This window comes from Aspergillus japonicus, assembly GCF_003184785.1.
Source record: "Aspergillus japonicus CBS 114.51 unplaced genomic scaffold BO86scaffold_1, whole genome shotgun sequence".
Classification (NCBI taxonomy): Eukaryota; Fungi; Ascomycota; class Eurotiomycetes; order Eurotiales; family Aspergillaceae; genus Aspergillus; species Aspergillus japonicus.
The window spans coordinates 1,122,829-1,140,324 of NW_020291638.1; the positions used below are offsets into that span (position 1 = coordinate 1,122,829).

Below are 17,496 nucleotides of genomic sequence, written 5' to 3' on the forward strand. Positions count from 1 at the left end.
CGGAGTGGAAGGCGGCCGGCCGATAAGCCTCGGCTCAGCCCCGGCGCTTCTCCTCCGCATCTTGTCTCGACCACCATTGAGTCAATCTCCCTCCTCAATCCTTCTACCCTCTTTCCCCAACAACTCTACCTCTAATTCACCCCGGTCGCCCTTCAGGGGATGATGACTGACACTGCCACAACAGTATGGAGTACTTACCGAGTCTGCAGCAGGAATTCGACGAGTTGAAGCCGTCTCTCTTCGGTAAGTCCAGCCCAAGCCACCTCTTATCTCACAACCCACCCCCAACTAATCCGTTGCATTGTAGAGCTCCTCGCCGAACAACAGCTCTCCGATCTCCTCCCCCCATCCATCCGCTACATCCTCGCAGTCGCGACCCACCGCCACCCGCGATACCTCCTCCGCATCCTCAACTCCTACGATGAGATCTACGCCCTTCTCTCCCTCCTCGTCGAACGATACTACCTCCGCACCTTCGGCGGCTCCTTCACGGAGAACTTCTACTCGCTGAAGCGCGAACGGGTCCTGCTCACGAAGAATGGCGAGATCCCGCGCGCCCAGATCGGCGCTCCGGGCCCCGTGCGCGACGCCCTCAAACTCCGCACGCGGGATGTGTGGAAGAACCTGCTCATCATGGTGGGCATCCCGTACCTCAAGCGCAAACTCGACGAAGGGTACGACATCCACGCGGCGCCGCACGCCTCGCTGATCATGAGCGGCGGGCCGCGCTACAACCCGGGCGACGAGCTCCCGCCGCGGCCGACCCTGCGCCAGCGGCTCTTCCACTTCTACAAATGGTTCCTGCGGAACATCTACCCCTCCCTCAACGCGGGCTACTACCTGACCATCCTCGCCTTCAACCTCGCCTACCTCTTCGACAACACCAAGTACTCCTCCCCGTTCCTGTGGCTGATCGGCACCCGCATCCGCCGCCTCAGCTCCGCCGACCACCGCGCCATCGCCGCGGTCCTCGACCCTCCCCCAACGCCCGCCACTCCCTCTCGCTCCCGCTCCCGCCCCGGCTCCAGCCTCCTAGGCCTTCTGAGCCCGCAGAACCTGCACGCCCAACTCCTCACCTCGCTCCGCTACTTCCTTCCGGCCTCGATCTTCGCCCTCAAGTTCCTGGAATGGTACCACGCCAGCGACTTCTCGCGGCAGCTCGCCCGCAAAGCCACAGAAGTGCTGGATCTTCCCGCCCCGGTGGCTAACGGGATGACCCCGCCCTCGCAACGGAGATCCACCACCACCACCACCACCACGAAAGATCCGAAGAACGCCGACGAGAAATCATCCGCATCTTCCCCGCAGCTGAAATCAGCCCTCAAGTCCCCGACCAGCGACACGCAACCACAGCAGCAAGACCCCCAGGACCGTCGCATCCCCATCTCCGCATCCTCGTACCTCCCCATCTTCACCGTTCCACTGCCCGCCGCGGACTCCGAGACCGCTCAGGCGTGCCCCGTCTGTTTGAACACGCTGACTAACCCGACGGCCTGTCAGACGGGTTATGTCTTCTGCTATGTGTGTGTGTTCCACTGGTTGAACGGGGAGCATCAGCGGCAGATTGATTTTATGGACGGGGAGGCCGCGGCCGGTGCGCCGTGGGAGGAGGAGGATTTGGCGCTGGAGGCGCAACAGGCTAAGCAGGCGGGGGGTGAAGCTGGAGATGGGGAGGGTGAGGAGGGGAAGTATAAAGCGAAGGGTAGTCGGCGGGGGAAGTGGGAGAGTGGGAGGGGGAGATGTCCGGTTACTGGGCGGAGGGTGTTGGGCGGTACGGAGGGGTTGAGGAGAGTCTTGGTGTAGACAGACTTCTTTTCAAGATTATGTATGTATTAACTTACAAGATGATGAGCTTAATGTAGACTTATGAGCACTTTGTTTCCCTTCTAAGAAGGAGGAGCAACGTCATATGAGCTTTTCAGCAAGCAGAATTTAGCCTCGCGACATGTTGGCTGAGTGCTCGTTATGCTATTGGTTTAGATGTATGTACACGCTCATGAAAGCCTCAACCCAAACGCAATACCAGCGGGCGTCCGTCAGATGTCTCCGAGTCCAGGCTCCAAGCTCTCTACTCAATCACATACGGCTGGGCTTCCTCCCCAAAGACCAAAGCGGGTTTCTCCGCGGCGAGCTTGAGGATCGTCTGCGCGAAGACCGAGTTCGCCCACGCGAACCACGGCCGCGTGTAAGTGGAGATGTTGTTCACGTTGATCGACTCGTGGACCAAGCCCAGCAGACTCGAGTTGCGGACCAGGTTCACGCACTCGGTGATCTCGGTTGTGTTGTCTGTTGTCATCGCTTGGACGAGCAGGGACATGGGCCATGCATTCTGCAGACCGACTACACGAAACAAACACAAATTAGTTCCTCGTTCTCTGTGGGTATACAGTCTGAGACAAAGGGAAGCATACTATGTGGACCGCCGATACCATGGAAATCCGTGCCGGTCAGATAATACGGGTTTCCCGCAGGACTTAGAATCATCTTGCGCGTGTTCTGGTAGACCGGATCCTGCTGGTCGACGAAGCCCAGGAGCGGCAGCGACAGCAGCGACGGGACGTTCGCGTCGTCCATCAGGATGCGCGAGCCGTACCCGTCCACCTCGAAGGCGTAGACGTCGCCGTACACCGGGTGATGGACGATCCCGTGCTCCTGGACTGCCTGCGCGAGCTTCTCCCCGCGGGACTGCAGGTCATCGGCGACGGCGACGATGTGGTTTGCGTTGTCGTTCCCGCTGTCGGCCGCGGCGCGGCGACGCAGCACCGCAGCGGTTTTCTGCAGCTGCACGGCCATCATGGCGTTCGGGGGGATGAAGAAGCCCAGGATGGTGGCGTCGTCGCTGGGCCGGAAGGCGCTGCGGATGAGCCCCGTGCCGCCGTTGAGCGGGTTGCCGATCCCCGCGAGATTGAGGGTCTCGGTGCCCAGGGTCGTCTGACGCTGGAAGGTGTACTCGTTCGTCACGTACTGCTGGGCGGCGTTGAAGGTGGACTGGGACTGGGCGTCGATGACCCGCAGCACGGTGTCGAGGGCTTGATACCATCTTGGCGTCAAGAACTCGGTTGAGTTGGTGTGCTCGTGGAACTGGGTGCCCAGCGCGAGGAAGTTGGCCAGCGAGTCGAGCTCGTACTTGCACTCGAAGACCACGGAGGAGTTGTACGGTGGCGTGACGGTGTCCTGCTGGCTGCTGCTGGCCGGTGAAATGCCGCTTGCGGACGGCGGCTGGAAGGCATTGCAGTAGGGGGACTGGATGACGTACTCAACCTGGGTGTTGATGGCGCCCAGGATGAGGTTGTAGAGGGCCCGGTCCTTCTTGGCCAGAGCCTGGTAGCCGGAGAGCTGGTTGGTCGAGTCGCGCAGCCATTCGGCGTTGATGTCGCCAGTGACGATGAAGGACTGCAGCCCTTGCCATTGAGGTGCGTTGTTGGCTCGCTTCCGCTTTGGGGAATCTGTTGATGTCGGTGTCTGGGTCCCGTTGACGTGCCAGCGGATGGTCGTGTCTAGCGTATTGGGAAAGGCATTCCGGAACAGCTGCGCGAGGTCTTTGTCTACCATCCGCGACGTCACATCCTCAATGACAGTCTCTACCCCAGGTGACGAGAAGGTCCGACATTCGACAGAAGGGCGCTGGAACGGCAGATTCAAGGCACCGCCGCTGTACGGGGCACTGCGGGGGATTAGTTGGGACCTTTGCAGTTGGAAGATTAGAAGTCGCAACTTACTGTCCGACAGAGGAATAGGATAGGTAGTCAGAACAGGAACGCCGCAGAATCGCCTGCTCATCGCGAACTGTAGCGCCTGTAGCGCCTATACTGGCTGCTAGAACCACGATCAGTATCGCAGAGCGTGTCATGACGAGCCTAGGTATTCCGAGAAGTCGACAGAGTGCGACACAGTATGAAATAAAGGAAGATCCCACACAGACAAAAGCAAAAAGAAGGGAAGAGAAGGAGACATGATCGGAAAGTGGACTGGTGGGCGTGACGGAGGTGACAAGGGGAAGGAAGTTGGAATGCGGGCCAGAAATGCGGAGAAGATCAACAGGGATCGGCGCCGAGGCCGTCACTTGGTCGCGTCGCATTGCGTTGTTACTTGCGCCTTCTGCATCTATCGTATGACCTGTGACTCGACATTCTACTCCGTAGTTGTCTGATAGAGATCTCTACGTTGTACAGTGCAGTGTGCACCCAGCGCCGCTCTTGTATTGTGCCTCCACCCTCGCCTCAATTACTGGCTCGCTATTTCTTTGCAAAGAATGACATGATGCTGCCCTGACCAGCTTTAGGCCCGGCTTTCCCCTTCGGCGCACTCACGGCCGGCTTCTTCTTGGGCGGCGGTGCTGGCTCATCCTCTGAAAATGACTCCCAGCTCGGCTCTTCGACGGTGACTGGACCAAATAGTCAGTGAATAACTTCCGAAAAAAAAAAGTGCACCGAAGAAGATCTCACCTAAGTAGCCCTCCTCATCCTTGACCGTCTTCTTCTTCATCACCTGACGCCTTCCCCGTCGACGGCCTGCACGGATAATCACCTCTTCCTTGGGTTCGGCCGGTTTAGGAGGTGGTTGGTCGATGACATTGGACTCCTCTTCAGGCGACGGCGCGGCATCAGGCATTTCTTCATCCTCTTCCTCATCTGCACAAGTCAATAGCTGCCAATGAGACGGAGTTGAGGAACATACCGTCATCCTCCATCATCTTCCGAAGCCTCTCCTCCCGCTCTTTCCGAGTCTCCCGCGTGCTGGTAGAAGCAGACTTGCTCGAGTCAGGGAAAAGTTCGTCAGGCTCGTCTTCAGATGCATCGTCCAGAACAACTGCCCAATATCAGTCACCGTCACTTTCTGAAAGCTTCTCGTACACTTACCATCCTCAGAGGCGCTAGGTTCCGCCTAATATGTCTGTCAGCCCGCATTCGCAACCGCAGCTGGAACCGGAAGTGAACTAACCGTATCAACGCCAGAGGAAGCGGGAGTTGCCTCTTCCACCTTCTTGGGCTTCGCCTTGGCCTTGGCAAACGAGCTGAATATGCTACTCTTCTCCTTCTTGACCGGCGCAGTCTTCTCCATCGATCTAGTCGATGAGACGGAATCTTCCCTCTTCAGCGACTGCTGAGACTTGGGTTCCTCTTGCTTGGTTTCCGTCGTGGGCGGCTTTGGCGCTTCATTTGCCGTGGGCTTCTTCGCTGGTGCAGTCGATTTGGCGGGTGCAGGTGCAGGTGCAGGTACCGGTGGTCGAATGCCCGTTCTCCTCTACAACCCCACATATAGCGCATTAGAATCGCAACCGCCGAGAATGACCAATCAAGACAGACACAAACCTTGACATTCCTATTCTGAATCATGCCCCAGGATGACCCGTGCTCCAGCGGGTCTTCCTGCGCATGGTTGGCCAGTGTCTCCCGGGCCACGTCCGTCAAGACATTGAGATCCTGCAGCACAGTAGGTTGTAGGCTGTAGACGTATATCGAGGCGATAGACTGGAAGGTTGCTTTCGCATCTAGCCGCATTGTCAGCTTGTAAGAATCCACGCCAAGTCATGTGCGTCCCGCAGGTCTGCGACAGACTCACCCTTCAGATCTTCCTCGCGCACAAGCAATACCGAGGAAACCGCGACCTCGTCTGCATCGCCATCCTGGTTGGGCATAGAGCTGCTCATGTAGGGGCTGCTCGGGGGAATATCGTCCGTATCGGCGCTGGACTGGAAACCGTTCGCGGAGGTCCCTGGCTCGGGTGCCTTCTGAACTCCCGTAAGGATGTACGTCGCATTGACGCTGTTTGGCTTTTTGTTGTTCTCATTGTGGTGAAAGTCGTACAGCATTCTTGCAATCAATCACCGTTAGCATGCCGGCTTCCATGGTATTGGGACAGCCCGCAGAACTTACTGCTTTGCTAACGTGCTATGCACACGGAGAGCTCGACCCAGCGAGCGATAAGTGACCTAAGCATTCACATGAATCGAATCAGAATCCCAGTCCCCAACCAAAACACACACTCCTTTCAGGTTGAACTCACCGTGCGCTGCTCATTGAGAACATTCTCCGCCAGGTATGTCTTATAGTCCGCGATCGCCATGATGTCAGAATATCGCGTTTGGCAATATCTTGCTTTGTCACTTTTGCCTGAAGTCAACAAAAAGTAGTACGGAGTAGAGCAGACGGAGATCGGCCGACGGACGCGTGCTCCACCAAACCACTTTACGCGTATCAGTCAGCTTTCTTTTCCGCGGCAGTCTTGGCGCCACCCGCCGCCGCCGCCGAAGTCCATCCCTCAGTCCATCAATAAGTTACCTTAGTAGTGAACTTTCCTACAAAGAAGAGCTCCACGAGTCTCCAATTCAATCCGCCCTCGGATTTGTACCTCACATCAACCCTCACCTGCACTGGTCTCGCTCAGCCTTGAGTTGCTTTGACCCACTCTATCATACTTGGACCGAATTTCAGAGCCTCCGAAGCACCCACTAAACCAATTCAAGACCTCAATGCTTTCGCGATAGTCCACCGCCGCTAGGATAATCTACCTACCCAATGGACCACCAGACCTTTGACCTCCCCGACTCGACGGACTGGCTGGCCACGCCGCTGTCCCTTCTCGCGCCGCTCGAGTCCGCCCTCCGATGTCAAGTATGCAAGGATTTCTTCGAGAACCCCGTCATCACCTCGTGCAGCCACACATTCTGCTCATTATGCATACGCCGCTGTCTCAGTACGGAGGGGAAGTGTCCCGCGTGTCGCAGTTCGGATCAGGAGCTGAAGCTGCGGCAGAATTGGGCGGTGCAGGAGCTTGTTGAGACGTTTCAGAATGCGAGACCGAGCGTCTTGCAGCTGGCGACTCAGGCGGCAACCGCGGCGGCGCAAACAGGTGAGGGGGATCTAGAGCGGCCGGCATCGAAGAAGCGGAAGGTAGATGTGTCTGGGGAGCTCGGAGATCGTGCCGCGATTGCTTCTACGGAGGCGGATATTGCTGCGGGGAGGTCAGTGGAGGGGGTGAGGACGCGGTCGCAGGCGAGAGGAGGTCCTGCACAGCAAGCTCCCACAGAAGTGATTGAGGTGATCGACGATAGTCAGGATGAGGAGTTCGTTCCAGGTACGTTATCCCACGTCCTAAGAGCTGTCCAGTGCAATGTGCTAAAGGCTTCCAGCGGATGGACTTGTCGCCTGTCCGGTATGTCAGCGGAGGATGAAGAACGAAGCCGTGTTCTCACATCTTGATAAATGCACTGGAGAGCCTGCGCCGCCGAAAGCTTCCCCCAAGACTTCCTTTGGGTAAGGATGTTCTCAAGCCTACGCCTGTCAGAAACGATTCTGACTCTTTTAGCTCTCTACACATGCCGATGTCTGCGCCAGTTCCATACAGGACTCCCAAGAACAAACCACTTGAGAGACTTCCAACCATTAATTATTCTCTATACAAGGAGAGCATGCTTCGGAAAAAGCTCAAAGATCTAGGCATCCCCAATACAGGCCCACGGCCACTGCTGCAAAGACGCCATACCGAATGGGTGAATCTGTGGAACGCTAACTGCGACTCAAAGTCGCCCAAAGCTCATGGAATCTTGTTGCGTGAACTCGACATCTGGGAACGAACTCAAGGCAACCAATCTTCTTCTTCATCATCCGAGGCTCCTGGATCGATCATGCGCAAGGATTTCGATAAAGCTGCTTGGTCGACAAGCCATGAAGACGACTTTAAGAAACTCATTGCCAACGCTCGGCAAAAGAGTCGCGCGGCGGCGCGTACGACAACACCACAAGAATCCGCTGCGTCGAGTACAATGCAGAACACACCTGCTTCAGAGCTGACAGATTCCTCATTCCCAGCAGAGACCACAGATCCCTCCGATAGTGTGCCTGTAGATGCCAGTATGTCAGGTGCTGTGGCACCTGAGACTCCACTGCCACCAGAATCGTTCAATGGCGGATTGACTGAAATGCATCACTAATGCTCCGTGATACTGGTCGCCAAACATTATGCTCTGTATATATCATCCTCGACGGTTAAAGACTATGCTCCCTGGTCACTGGGCCGTGGCGCTTGGGTTTTCTTCGACCGACATGCGGGACAACCTCTCCTCTAACTCAGAATCGAGGTCCTTCTCTGCTGCTGCACTGCGCGCGGCTTCTTTGGCACGCTGTTCGAGGTTGTCGAGTTCGGCAAGTTTGTTGCGGATCTCTTCTGCTTCCTTCTCCTCTCTCGCCTCCCGCTCCTTGTTCTCCAACTCCTCAAGCTCCTCGTCGATCTCCATCTCGTCGATCTGCGGACCGGCCTCATTTAGGATATTTCCGACCTCATCCACCTTCGTCATCTCATCACGCAACTCCTCCACAACATCCTCCACCCTAGCCGCACCTCCGATTTGTGCATGCAAGCCACGCAGCGCTCCAGCGCTCGACTCCATCACCTTAACGAACTCGACCTGATCCGTAGCCTGTTCTATCTTCGAATAAACCTCCTCGAGCTGCATCAGGGTATCAAATCTCTGCTTGAGATTGTGCTCGGCAAGTTTCTTCGAGCGTACAGCTGAAAGCGCAGAGACGCGGTTCTTGTTTTGCAGCGCCGTCTTCGCAGTCATATTCAGCTCGTCGATCTTCTTCTCAAGACTCTCGACCTGGGTGGCCATTGTAGCCATGAGCGATTTGATCGAGGCCACGGCGGTATCTTGCTCCGTGATCTCCCTCGGCGAGTCGTTGGTAGGTCTAAATCTGATAGTCTACTCCATAATTAGCCATCAACACCTCGATCATAGACAAAAAATGCAAGAAACAAACCTTTCCATCATACGCGATGGCCCCACTATCGCGGGACAGATACAGCAAAAGCACATCCAGGTCCGCATTGGACAACTGGCTCCCCTCATCCAGAATGGAAGCGAACTCCTCCACAAACCTCTCCTTAGAATAAACCAGATCCGTCTTCGACGGCTTCTGCGCCGTAGCTTTCTTAACCACCCTCTCAGCAGCTTCCTGTTTCACAGCCACAGCCACAGCAAACATCAGCCTTTCAACCAATCCAACTCCATCGCGGCTTCCGTGTGATAACATACCTTCAGATTCTCCACCAGCACCAACTCCTGCGCCTGCAGACGGGGCGTCGCCTCCTCGGACCCCAAAACCACCCCCTTCAACTGCTTCATCCCCCAACTCATCACCACCCAGGGACTCAACGCCGACGTATCAATCCCCCACCCCGGTTTTTGCAAGCTCACCCCACTATTCTTGTACATCTGCAACGGCACCATCGTGCGATTCCGGATCGCTTCATCCTAAACCAACCCCAGCCCATATTCGTGTTAGCCAGACTCCCTCCCAAAAGAGTTATACCTTATTTCCGTTTGGCTTGGTGGTGGGAAAAAGAGAGGCTCACAAGAACCGCTCCTAGCGCCACAGGCCGCCCGCACTCCGGGATCTCCAGATCCCGGAGAAGAGTCTCGTCCGCCCGTAGGATCAGATGATTGGCCTTTGGCTTCGTACCGGAGGACGAGGATGCGGGGGTCGAGTGGATGTAGCCGTGTTTTGCGGCGTTGGCCAGGGCGTGTTGCCATGCTGTGATGTTCGTGTTGTACCCCTCGGGGTTGATCTTGCGGTGGATGGGGAAGTCGGAGTACAGGGATGGGAGGCGGTTTCTGTAGCAGACGGGTTTGCAGTTAGTTGAATGGCACTTTGTGAAGTGTGGGATTGAGTGAGGTCGAGGGTACAAGGGGCTAGCTTGTAGAGTGGACGAAATACCCACTTTCTGAATTGATCCTGCGAGAGGACGTAGTTAAGGAGGTCGTTCATGTTGAGTTTTTGTAGTCTGGATATGGTAGGATTAGGTAGTGGGATTAAGATTAGATATTTGTGAGAGAGAAAGTGTGATGTAAATCATCAGCAGTAAACAGTGCTGTGAGGGCTCTGCCTGCTTGACGGCTGCTCTGGCCTTTGTCCTTCGGGATGGGATCTGATGTCAATAAATGGGCCCAGCCCGTTGGTTGTCCGGGTGGTGATCTTATCGATAAGATCAAATCACGTGATAACTCATTCCTGAAAGGGACCGTGGACGTCATCGGACGGCAGGCCCTGGTTACTGCACGCCGGGCATACATGAGTTGATGGCTCAGTGACTGGCAACGTGAAAGAGGAGCGCAACTACAACGCAGGTGTTACGTATATACGAAGCATTAGATTCGACGAGTGTCTATAATGATGTATAACCTTCCATGCGCCTATCCGGCCTTTTCATTCCGTCCCTAAGCTCGTTCAAAGTCATCATCGGCTGCATTGTCATTATCCCTCATACCCTGTGTCGGGCTAAGTCCGGAGTCCAGAGGATTCACAACCAAGGACTTCCGATTCTTGCGTCGATCCAGCTGCTCGCTCGTCTCTTCAGTTCCCAGAGCTGCTGCGGTGGCTGTCTCGTCCCTAGTATCTAGGCCTCGAGCCTCGAGATACTCAACCTTCACAGCATGTCTGAGGTTGCCAATGAAAGTTTGCATCTCCGGCATCGAAAATGCCCCGTCACCCTGCAGAACGTCCGCATACAGACGCTCCGCCTCCTCCAAGGCTGCCGAGGCTAGGGACGGCTTTCCTAGTCGAAGCCACAGATCTGCAGCGAAAACGCTCCACATTCCGGCCTTGCGACGACGAGACCCCCATTTCATGCCGGGCACGGCATTACGAGCAGCATAACAGGCTGAGATCCGTTCACTAAACAGACCCTGACCGATAGAGCCGGCGAGACCCTGGTCCATGACCCGCATGGCCCATTTAGCCGCGATCTCTACCGCCGAGCCGCCGCGTGATTTAAGCAACTCCATCGCTAAAGTCAGACATCGTAGAGTGTTAGGCGCATCCGAACATCGAGTCAGGTACGAATAAGAGGCCGTCTCAAGCATCTGATCAATAGCATCAATCTTGACTTTGGTACCCATGGAAGATGGACTCAAAAGCATGCTCACAGCCGACATCTCATAGGCACCAGCGTGATATTTCCAAGCCTTGTCGTTCGCGTAATCGGACCGCAAAAGTTCGTACGTCGATGCGGAAAGCTTCCAATCACGAAGCATAAATGCAAAATCAGCCATCTTACGTAGGACAGCCTCGGGCGCGTCAGATTTGTAGTAGCCATGAGCAGTATCATAATTGCCACTTGCTCCACCAGAGGTCAGACTGGATCGAGAGCCGGATCCGAAGCCTGCCCAGCGGCGTGACATGGACATGAATCTTCCGCTGATACCACGTCTGCGAGAGGCTACTTGATCATTCCATACCGCCACTCGGTTTTCCATGTACGGTACGACTGATTGCGCGACTAATTCCCGAACGAAAGCCTTGATCGCCATCACATCCGACTCAAAGACGTGCGGAAGCCCACCCGTATCGAGGTCTACTAAGGGTTCTGGCAATTATTAGCACTTAACGCACAATCAGTCCAAGCGGCCGGTCTCACCTGTCCGTCCATACAATCGCTCCGATGGCGAAAGCCATTCACACTCAGGTACTTGAACACTGTCATCATCTGTAACCACACATTGATTGCTGCGCAATCTCAGCAGGTGACAATGAAGCCCGAAATGGCGTTTCATTTGATCGTATAGCTTCGTAGAATCTGTGATGTCGTCGCGATCCTCATCATGCACTAAGACGTAATACCGGAGATACTCAGGATGGATCCAGTCAGGCACCCGTTTGTCTCCATTGTTGGTGTCTGCATAGAGTCGTCTGAGAGTCTCCAGAGGAGCAGTGTTGCGCGAGCTGATGGCGATAACACAGGCCACTGGATGTCGGAAAGTCTCGTGGGGTGTCGCCGATGCTATGGATAAAAGCTGTCGAAGGTATAGTTTGTATAAAGGTGATGTGCTGGGGAGACCGAGAAAGTCCTTAGGGTATAAAGACCCGCCCAGCGGATCGTCCAATGAGCCCAGTTGCTTCTCCAGGACCTCCTCCGCGTGTGCTAGAGGGGAGCTCCGCCCCCCGCTCGACTCAGGGGGACTTTGATTATTGTTTCCAAGATCGACAAAGCGCACCCCATAATCCTCCCAGCTCCGACTCGCTCCAACACTATCCCGAATGACAAGCTTTCCTGGGATGGTCTCGCCAAATGGCCGGATTAACTGCCAGAACCCGCCCGCAAACCCCTTTTGCCGTACTAACTCATCGGTGTCCGCTGATGCATAGACTCCGACGACAGGGGAAAATGAGCGTATAATCAGCGATCGTATCTCCTCGGAGCCTTCAAACCGTCCGTCTACTGGAGACCCGAGAGATGACCGAGCCAATTGGGGTGTGGACGATCGAAAGGACGGTGTCCGCGGTGATGCTGATCGGATTGGCAATTCTGACGTCGTGGCGGAAAGAGGCGGCGTTAGGGATGCGACCCTGGACTCAGCAAGATCTGCATCTAGAGACGGAGAAGAATCGCGGCGCTGGTTTGGATACCTCGTCTTGGAAGCGCCACGCGGAACGCCGGGCGAGAAGGACGGCGGAGGCTTGACCGGAGCAGCATCTCCGGGCGATGTCATGGACTCCGAGTAAGTTGCGACGCGACACTAAAAGAGGTTGAAAGAAATCTAGAGCCCATCGACTGGGAAGACGGGGTTAGAGAGGCTAGAAGTTCAAACAAGAAGCGCGCGAGGAGCAGACTCAGCCGCCAGCCTGGAAGATGTGGAATGGAGAAAGTGGGAGATGGAGAGAAAAGAAGACGGTGCTGGAATGAATGAAGCCACTTCACCGCGGCCGCAACGTGGGAGAGCGATAGAGGTAAACCGGCATGCACGTGAGACCTCCTGTCAGCCACGGGCACTTATCGACTTGGCAGGATTTCAAACTAGGCTCAGAGATTCATTTAATCGATACACATTACGGATAGATTGTCAATCATCTCGAAGTCAACAAGCCAATAACAACAAACCGGCTCTCTCTGACCTCACCGTACCGATGGAGAATGGATCTGAAGAGGCAGGCGGTGAAGGGAGCCCGCATGAATCTGCCGGTTGTACTATCCCGAGTCGCTGTAGTCTTGCTCGATCCTTGGAATGGACTTCTCGCTTTGGAAGATAAACACGGTCAATGTTTTGTCATACTTCCCTTGTAAAACGTCTCTGAGTCACGGTTGTCATGGCATATGTCAATGTGTGCGACTCACCTCTCCCGTCCTCTGGTCAAGTTCCCTCGATTCCGCCCCGCCGTCATTCTTTCTTCACGAACCTATAGCGCTGCCAATTCTACCCCTCTAACACGCCTTCGTCCTCAAAAATCTACCTTCCGTTCATATACACGGTATCATCCGCACAAGCACAGATCTGCTATCTCCAGTTCGTCCATGAGACGTCCCGAATCCCGCAGCCCTTCTTACCGACCGGAAAAAAGACGGCGCCTGTCTGTGGCTGCCCCGCGCGAGAACACCATGGGCGAATCCACCGATACTCTCCCTGAAATCCAGCTGACACCACTCGAGAATACCCTCAAAACCCTTCTACTTGATGTCGCACAGTATATACATGAACGAAGGTGCGCAGAAGGTTCTCAGGATGCGAACCTCTCCGGCACTGCCCTGCGATTCACTGGAGGATGGGTGCGCGACAAGTTGCTCGGAGTCGACAGCCAAGATATCGATGTTGGTATCAACAACATGACTGGATACCAGTTTGGGCTCTTGCTGAAAGAATACATGGACATCCCTGGCAATTTGGACAAATACCGGAAGAATCATGCGAGCGGCGATCTAGGCAAAGAGCTTGTCAGTTTACATAAGATCGAGGCAAATCCGGAGAAATCAAAGCACCTGGAAACAGTGACGACGAATATCTTCGGCTTCGATGTGGATTTGGTCAACTTGAGAAAAGAGACATATACTGCCGACAGCCGCAACCCTCAGATGGAGTTCGGAACAGCTGAGGAAGATGCGTTGCGCCGAGATGCCACCATCAACGCACTTTTCTACAATCTCAATGAGTCCAAGGTCGAAGATTTGACCAGACGCGGTCTCCAAGATATGCAGGACCGAATCATCCGCACCCCGTTGGAGCCATATCAAACATTCCAGGATGATCCACTGCGCGTGCTACGACTAATCCGTTTCGCAAGCCGCCTGGGATACATAATACACCCTGAAACCGAGGCAGCGATGCAGAACGCTCTTATAGGCGAGGCTCTCAAACTTAAAATTAGCCGTGAGCGTGTCTTGAAGGAGCTTGAAAAGATGCTTTATGGTTAGCGAATGTGCCTCCAAACTCACGCTACGTATTATGCTGACCAACCCTAGGACCTGATCCTCGCGGTGCACTACATATAATAGATCGCCTAGGTCTCTATCCGACTATCTTCGCTAATTTCCAGGATGATGCTACTGTCGAGACTTCATCCTGGCCTTTCGCCTACAACACAGTAGAGAGGCTGATACGGCCTAATGACGTCGACCCTCGAGAGACAGTGGAACAAGTTCGAGACTTTCTCATTCGCGACAAGCAAGAGGAGTTTTACGCCTGGATGCTCTCAGCAATGGCTCCGTGGTCGAAGGTTCCAAGCCGCCCGGCAAAAGGCAAGGGGCGACCACCACCGCCTCGGGCTGCAGAGGTTGCCAAAGAAAGTTTGCGAGCCGACAATAAAGTAATATCTGTTGTTGGAGATGCAGCAGCAAGCTGGCAGTTGATAATACAGGTGAAGAACTCAATTTTGGAAGGGACTGTGAGTGGAACGGCAATGGAAGTCCGCAGGCACGTTGGGTTGCACATTCGTTCTTGGAAAAAGGACTGGAGGCTGTGCATTGTTCAGGCTATACTTCAGGAGGTCATGAGCGGACGCAAGTACGACCTAGGTGAGAATCTCAAGCCCTTTATCTTTGAACAACACGAACGAGAACTGACTTATGTTGTATATTAGTGGTCGAAGAGTATTTCCGGTTTATCGCGTACATCAGGGAACAGAACCTGCAAGATGTATACGATCTGAAACCGCTTGTCAATGGCGATCAGGTCATGAAGACAATGGGTGGTAAGAAGGGACCATGGCTGGCCAAGGCATTGCAGATGGTGGTTGAATGGCAACTAGTCCATCCCGAGTCAACCGATCAGGAGGAAGTCCTCAAAGTCTTAGCTGATAGAAGACAAGAGCTGGGAGTCTATTAGAGTCAGGATTTAAGAATAGAAGTTAGCTCATAGCTGAACGATTCTTTATGGTCTCGAGTAATTATAGTTATGGAATTGCAGCGTAACGGCTTGGGCGAAATCCGCCAACTGACCGCTCGCAGCATAAACTGCCGTCATACAAACCATGGGATCGCAGTCCAACTTTCCCCTCAATTTCTCAAACTACTTCTGTGTCACCTGAAACTTTCCCCGCCTGTTAATCTTCGAGGGACAAAAGTTCAACAAAGAAGGCCCACTGTGATTTTCTTTTAAGACAAGAGAGCTGGATCGCCTGCCAACTGCACGGATAGATGGAAGAACTCCGCGCGGCAGCACGCAAATCCCTTCCGCGAGGAGATCTTGAACTCCCGGAGGCTGCCACTGCCCGGTATACCACATCGGGAGGGTTAAGTCATCTATGGCAGGATTGCTTGTCTCAAGTTGAATCGGACCCTGCCCACGTAAGTGCCCAGCTCAGCACATACAATAGTTCTTGCTGACAAATCCCCTTCAGCTTCGTGAGAACCTACTGGTGGCACAAGCAGTCCTGCAAAAATGGACTTCGGAGACGGTGCTTGAAGCCGATGTAGAGGCGGCAGATCACATCTATGACTGGGCAAGCAACGCTGCTCTCCCTTCGCCCATCTTCGCGGAGACAATCGAAGAGGCCAGTCGTAAGATCAGCCCCATTCGCTTGACAGAATCCGCTGCTAACCATGCCTCCAGAACGCAAGCTTGCTGCTATTGCTGAAGAGAAGCAGAAGCTGGCGCAAGCTATCACCGTCATTTCCGGACTGAATAAAGTGCGCCCGATTAGCAAAGCGGCCAACATCCCTAATATTCTCGTTGCGCTTGCCAGCTTCACTTCAGAAGCAGATCCATGGTCCACCGAGGAAACGCACCGGATCTCAATCGATATCCTTCAGGATTTCAGTGCAACCACGCGCTCCGATGGAACTCTGTGGACGCATCTTGAGACGACCCTGAAGGAGAAGATCCGGCCTCTCTTCACCAAGACCAGGAACCCAGCCATCACAGCAGAGGGTCGCAAGAACTTCCACCCTGTGCCCCTGGCGCGATTCGACCTCACCACTCTTGACCCCGAAGCGAAGCCCTGGAAGGCGTTCGCCGTTTACTCGACCACAGTCTTCAGCTGGGCACTCGCTCAATATGACGTTTGTCTCCCTATCACCTGCATTCGACACCCAGAGAAACCAAAATCACTAACCCCTAGACTGTCCACGCAAAGTCCACATCAATCACCCAACTAGAACGACAATTCTCCCAACTCATCCCGCCCATCCTCGCGCTCATCGACGACGAAACCCTCGCCCCCAAGATCCGCGGCTGCAGCCTCCTCACAGAACTCCTGCAACCCATCCGCTCCGCTCAATCGGACATCCTACGGCGCACGAACCTCAGCTCCGTCTTCGAGGACGCCCTCCGGCCGTGCCTGCTCTCCCTCCCGACCATCACCCCGGAAGACGACTCCCTCCGCCTCCTGAGCACCGCCTACCCGGCCCTGCACGCGCTGCTCGAAACCAGCTACGCCACCGGCAGCAGCAGCAAAAGCAGCAGCAAACCCGAATTCACCGCGGCGCTGACCAAAACGCTCCGCGACAACCTCATCACCTCCTTCCACCACATCAGCTCCACGAACCCGATCACCTCCCCGGCCGCCTCCTCCGCGCTGACCTCCTTCCCCCACCCAAGGCTCTCCACGCTGCTCCTCACCGAGATCCAACGGACGATCAGCGCCCTGCGCATCGAATCCACCAAGTACCTGCAGGAGATCATCCCCCTGATCTACAGCACCCTCACCAACCCCTTCGGGACCGCGCACCCGCCCCTGCTCTTCGCAACGCTGGGCGTCGCCCGCGCCGTGATCCTGAACGCCCACCCGCGCGTCTGGCGCTGGCGGACGGAGATCCTAGGCGGGGGTTGTGCATGCTGGTTGAATGTTGTCGACGAGGAGCGGGAGATCCGGGCCGCCACTCGGGGCTTGAACAATTCCAGGAGCCATGGTGACCATGACCGGTTGAGGACCCTGGAGAGGCTGAAGAACGAGTTGCAGGGCGTCGTCGCTCTGCTGCGGTTGGCATTGGAACAGCCCCTGCGGCCGGACACGCCGGAGCAGGAGGCCCTCGCGGCCGGGGATTTCGGCAAGGAGCTGGAGGAGCTCGTCGCGGCGGAGGAAGAGCTGCGGGGCTTGCTCTTTGCCGAGGTGGATCCGTCGGATGGGAGGTATTTTGGGCAGGCGGAAGAATAACTTAGTTGGATCTATTCGCCATGATGAAACATCCCCTTCGGTTGTTAGTAGGAGCGAGGCACTTGTCGTTTGCCGCACGATACCGAAATGAAAGCCCCGATCATGGTCAGGGCGACGTTATCCGAGTATTCCCTAC

At 55.2% G+C, this 17,496-nt stretch overlaps 6 protein-coding genes across 6 annotated transcripts; 3 read left to right on the top strand and 3 right to left on the bottom strand.

Moving 5' to 3' along the window:
- Positions 1-85: 85 nt before the first annotated feature.
- On the top strand, positions 86-1,803 carry pex12 (ubiquitin-protein ligase peroxin 12; the record flags this gene model as incomplete). The annotated part of the gene is made up of 2 exons (XM_025669438.1): positions 86-243; positions 308-1,803. Exons 1-2 carry the CDS (start codon positions 186-188, stop codon positions 1,801-1,803), a joined length of 1,554 nt encoding a protein of 517 aa, XP_025533540.1. The 5' UTR covers positions 86-185.
- Positions 1,804-1,851: 48 nt separating this feature from the next.
- On the bottom strand, positions 1,852-6,124 carry BO86DRAFT_351632 (DUF1237-domain-containing protein). The gene is made up of 11 exons (XM_025669439.1): positions 6,007-6,124; positions 5,877-5,932; positions 5,563-5,813; positions 5,313-5,491; positions 4,860-4,884; positions 4,678-4,809; positions 4,446-4,631; positions 4,258-4,384; positions 3,720-4,088; positions 2,412-3,664; positions 1,852-2,340 (listed from the first exon to the last, which is right to left on the bottom strand). The coding sequence occupies exons 1-11, from the start codon at positions 6,064-6,066 to the stop codon at positions 2,069-2,071; spliced, it is 2,910 nt and encodes a 969-aa protein (XP_025533541.1). The 5' UTR covers positions 6,067-6,124; the 3' UTR covers positions 1,852-2,068.
- A 394-nt stretch (positions 6,125-6,518) lies between these two features.
- On the top strand, positions 6,519-7,933 carry rad18 (E3 ubiquitin-protein ligase RAD18; the record flags this gene model as incomplete). The annotated part of the gene is made up of 5 exons (XM_025674864.1): positions 6,519-6,893; positions 6,945-7,066; positions 7,125-7,256; positions 7,309-7,853; positions 7,896-7,933. 5 exons carry the CDS (start codon positions 6,519-6,521, stop codon positions 7,931-7,933), a joined length of 1,212 nt encoding a protein of 403 aa, XP_025533542.1.
- Positions 7,934-7,970: 37 nt separating this feature from the next.
- BO86DRAFT_7770 (putative vacuolar sorting protein SNF7 family protein) lies at positions 7,971-9,918 on the bottom strand. Its single transcript, XM_025677670.1, has 5 exons — positions 9,721-9,918; positions 9,355-9,613; positions 9,035-9,253; positions 8,760-8,954; positions 7,971-8,701 (listed from the first exon to the last, which is right to left on the bottom strand). The coding sequence occupies exons 1-5, from the start codon at positions 9,765-9,767 to the stop codon at positions 8,009-8,011; spliced, it is 1,413 nt and encodes a 470-aa protein (XP_025533543.1). The 5' UTR covers positions 9,768-9,918; the 3' UTR covers positions 7,971-8,008.
- A 236-nt stretch (positions 9,919-10,154) lies between these two features.
- BO86DRAFT_405621 (TRAPP III-specific subunit 85 family protein) lies at positions 10,155-12,824 on the bottom strand. Its single transcript, XM_025674107.1, has 2 exons — positions 11,416-12,824; positions 10,155-11,364 (listed from the first exon to the last, which is right to left on the bottom strand). Exons 1-2 carry the CDS (start codon positions 12,485-12,487, stop codon positions 10,217-10,219), a joined length of 2,220 nt encoding a protein of 739 aa, XP_025533544.1. The 5' UTR covers positions 12,488-12,824; the 3' UTR covers positions 10,155-10,216.
- Positions 12,825-13,371: 547 nt separating this feature from the next.
- Positions 13,372-17,360, top strand: BO86DRAFT_414724 (tRNA adenylyltransferase; the record flags this gene model as incomplete). The annotated part of the gene is made up of 7 exons (XM_025674865.1): positions 13,372-14,176; positions 14,230-14,781; positions 14,847-15,052; positions 15,403-15,552; positions 15,606-15,711; positions 15,845-16,266; positions 16,341-17,360. The coding sequence occupies 7 exons, from the start codon at positions 13,372-13,374 to the stop codon at positions 17,358-17,360; spliced, it is 3,261 nt and encodes a 1,086-aa protein (XP_025533545.1).
- Between the last annotated feature and the right edge of the window lie 136 nt (positions 17,361-17,496).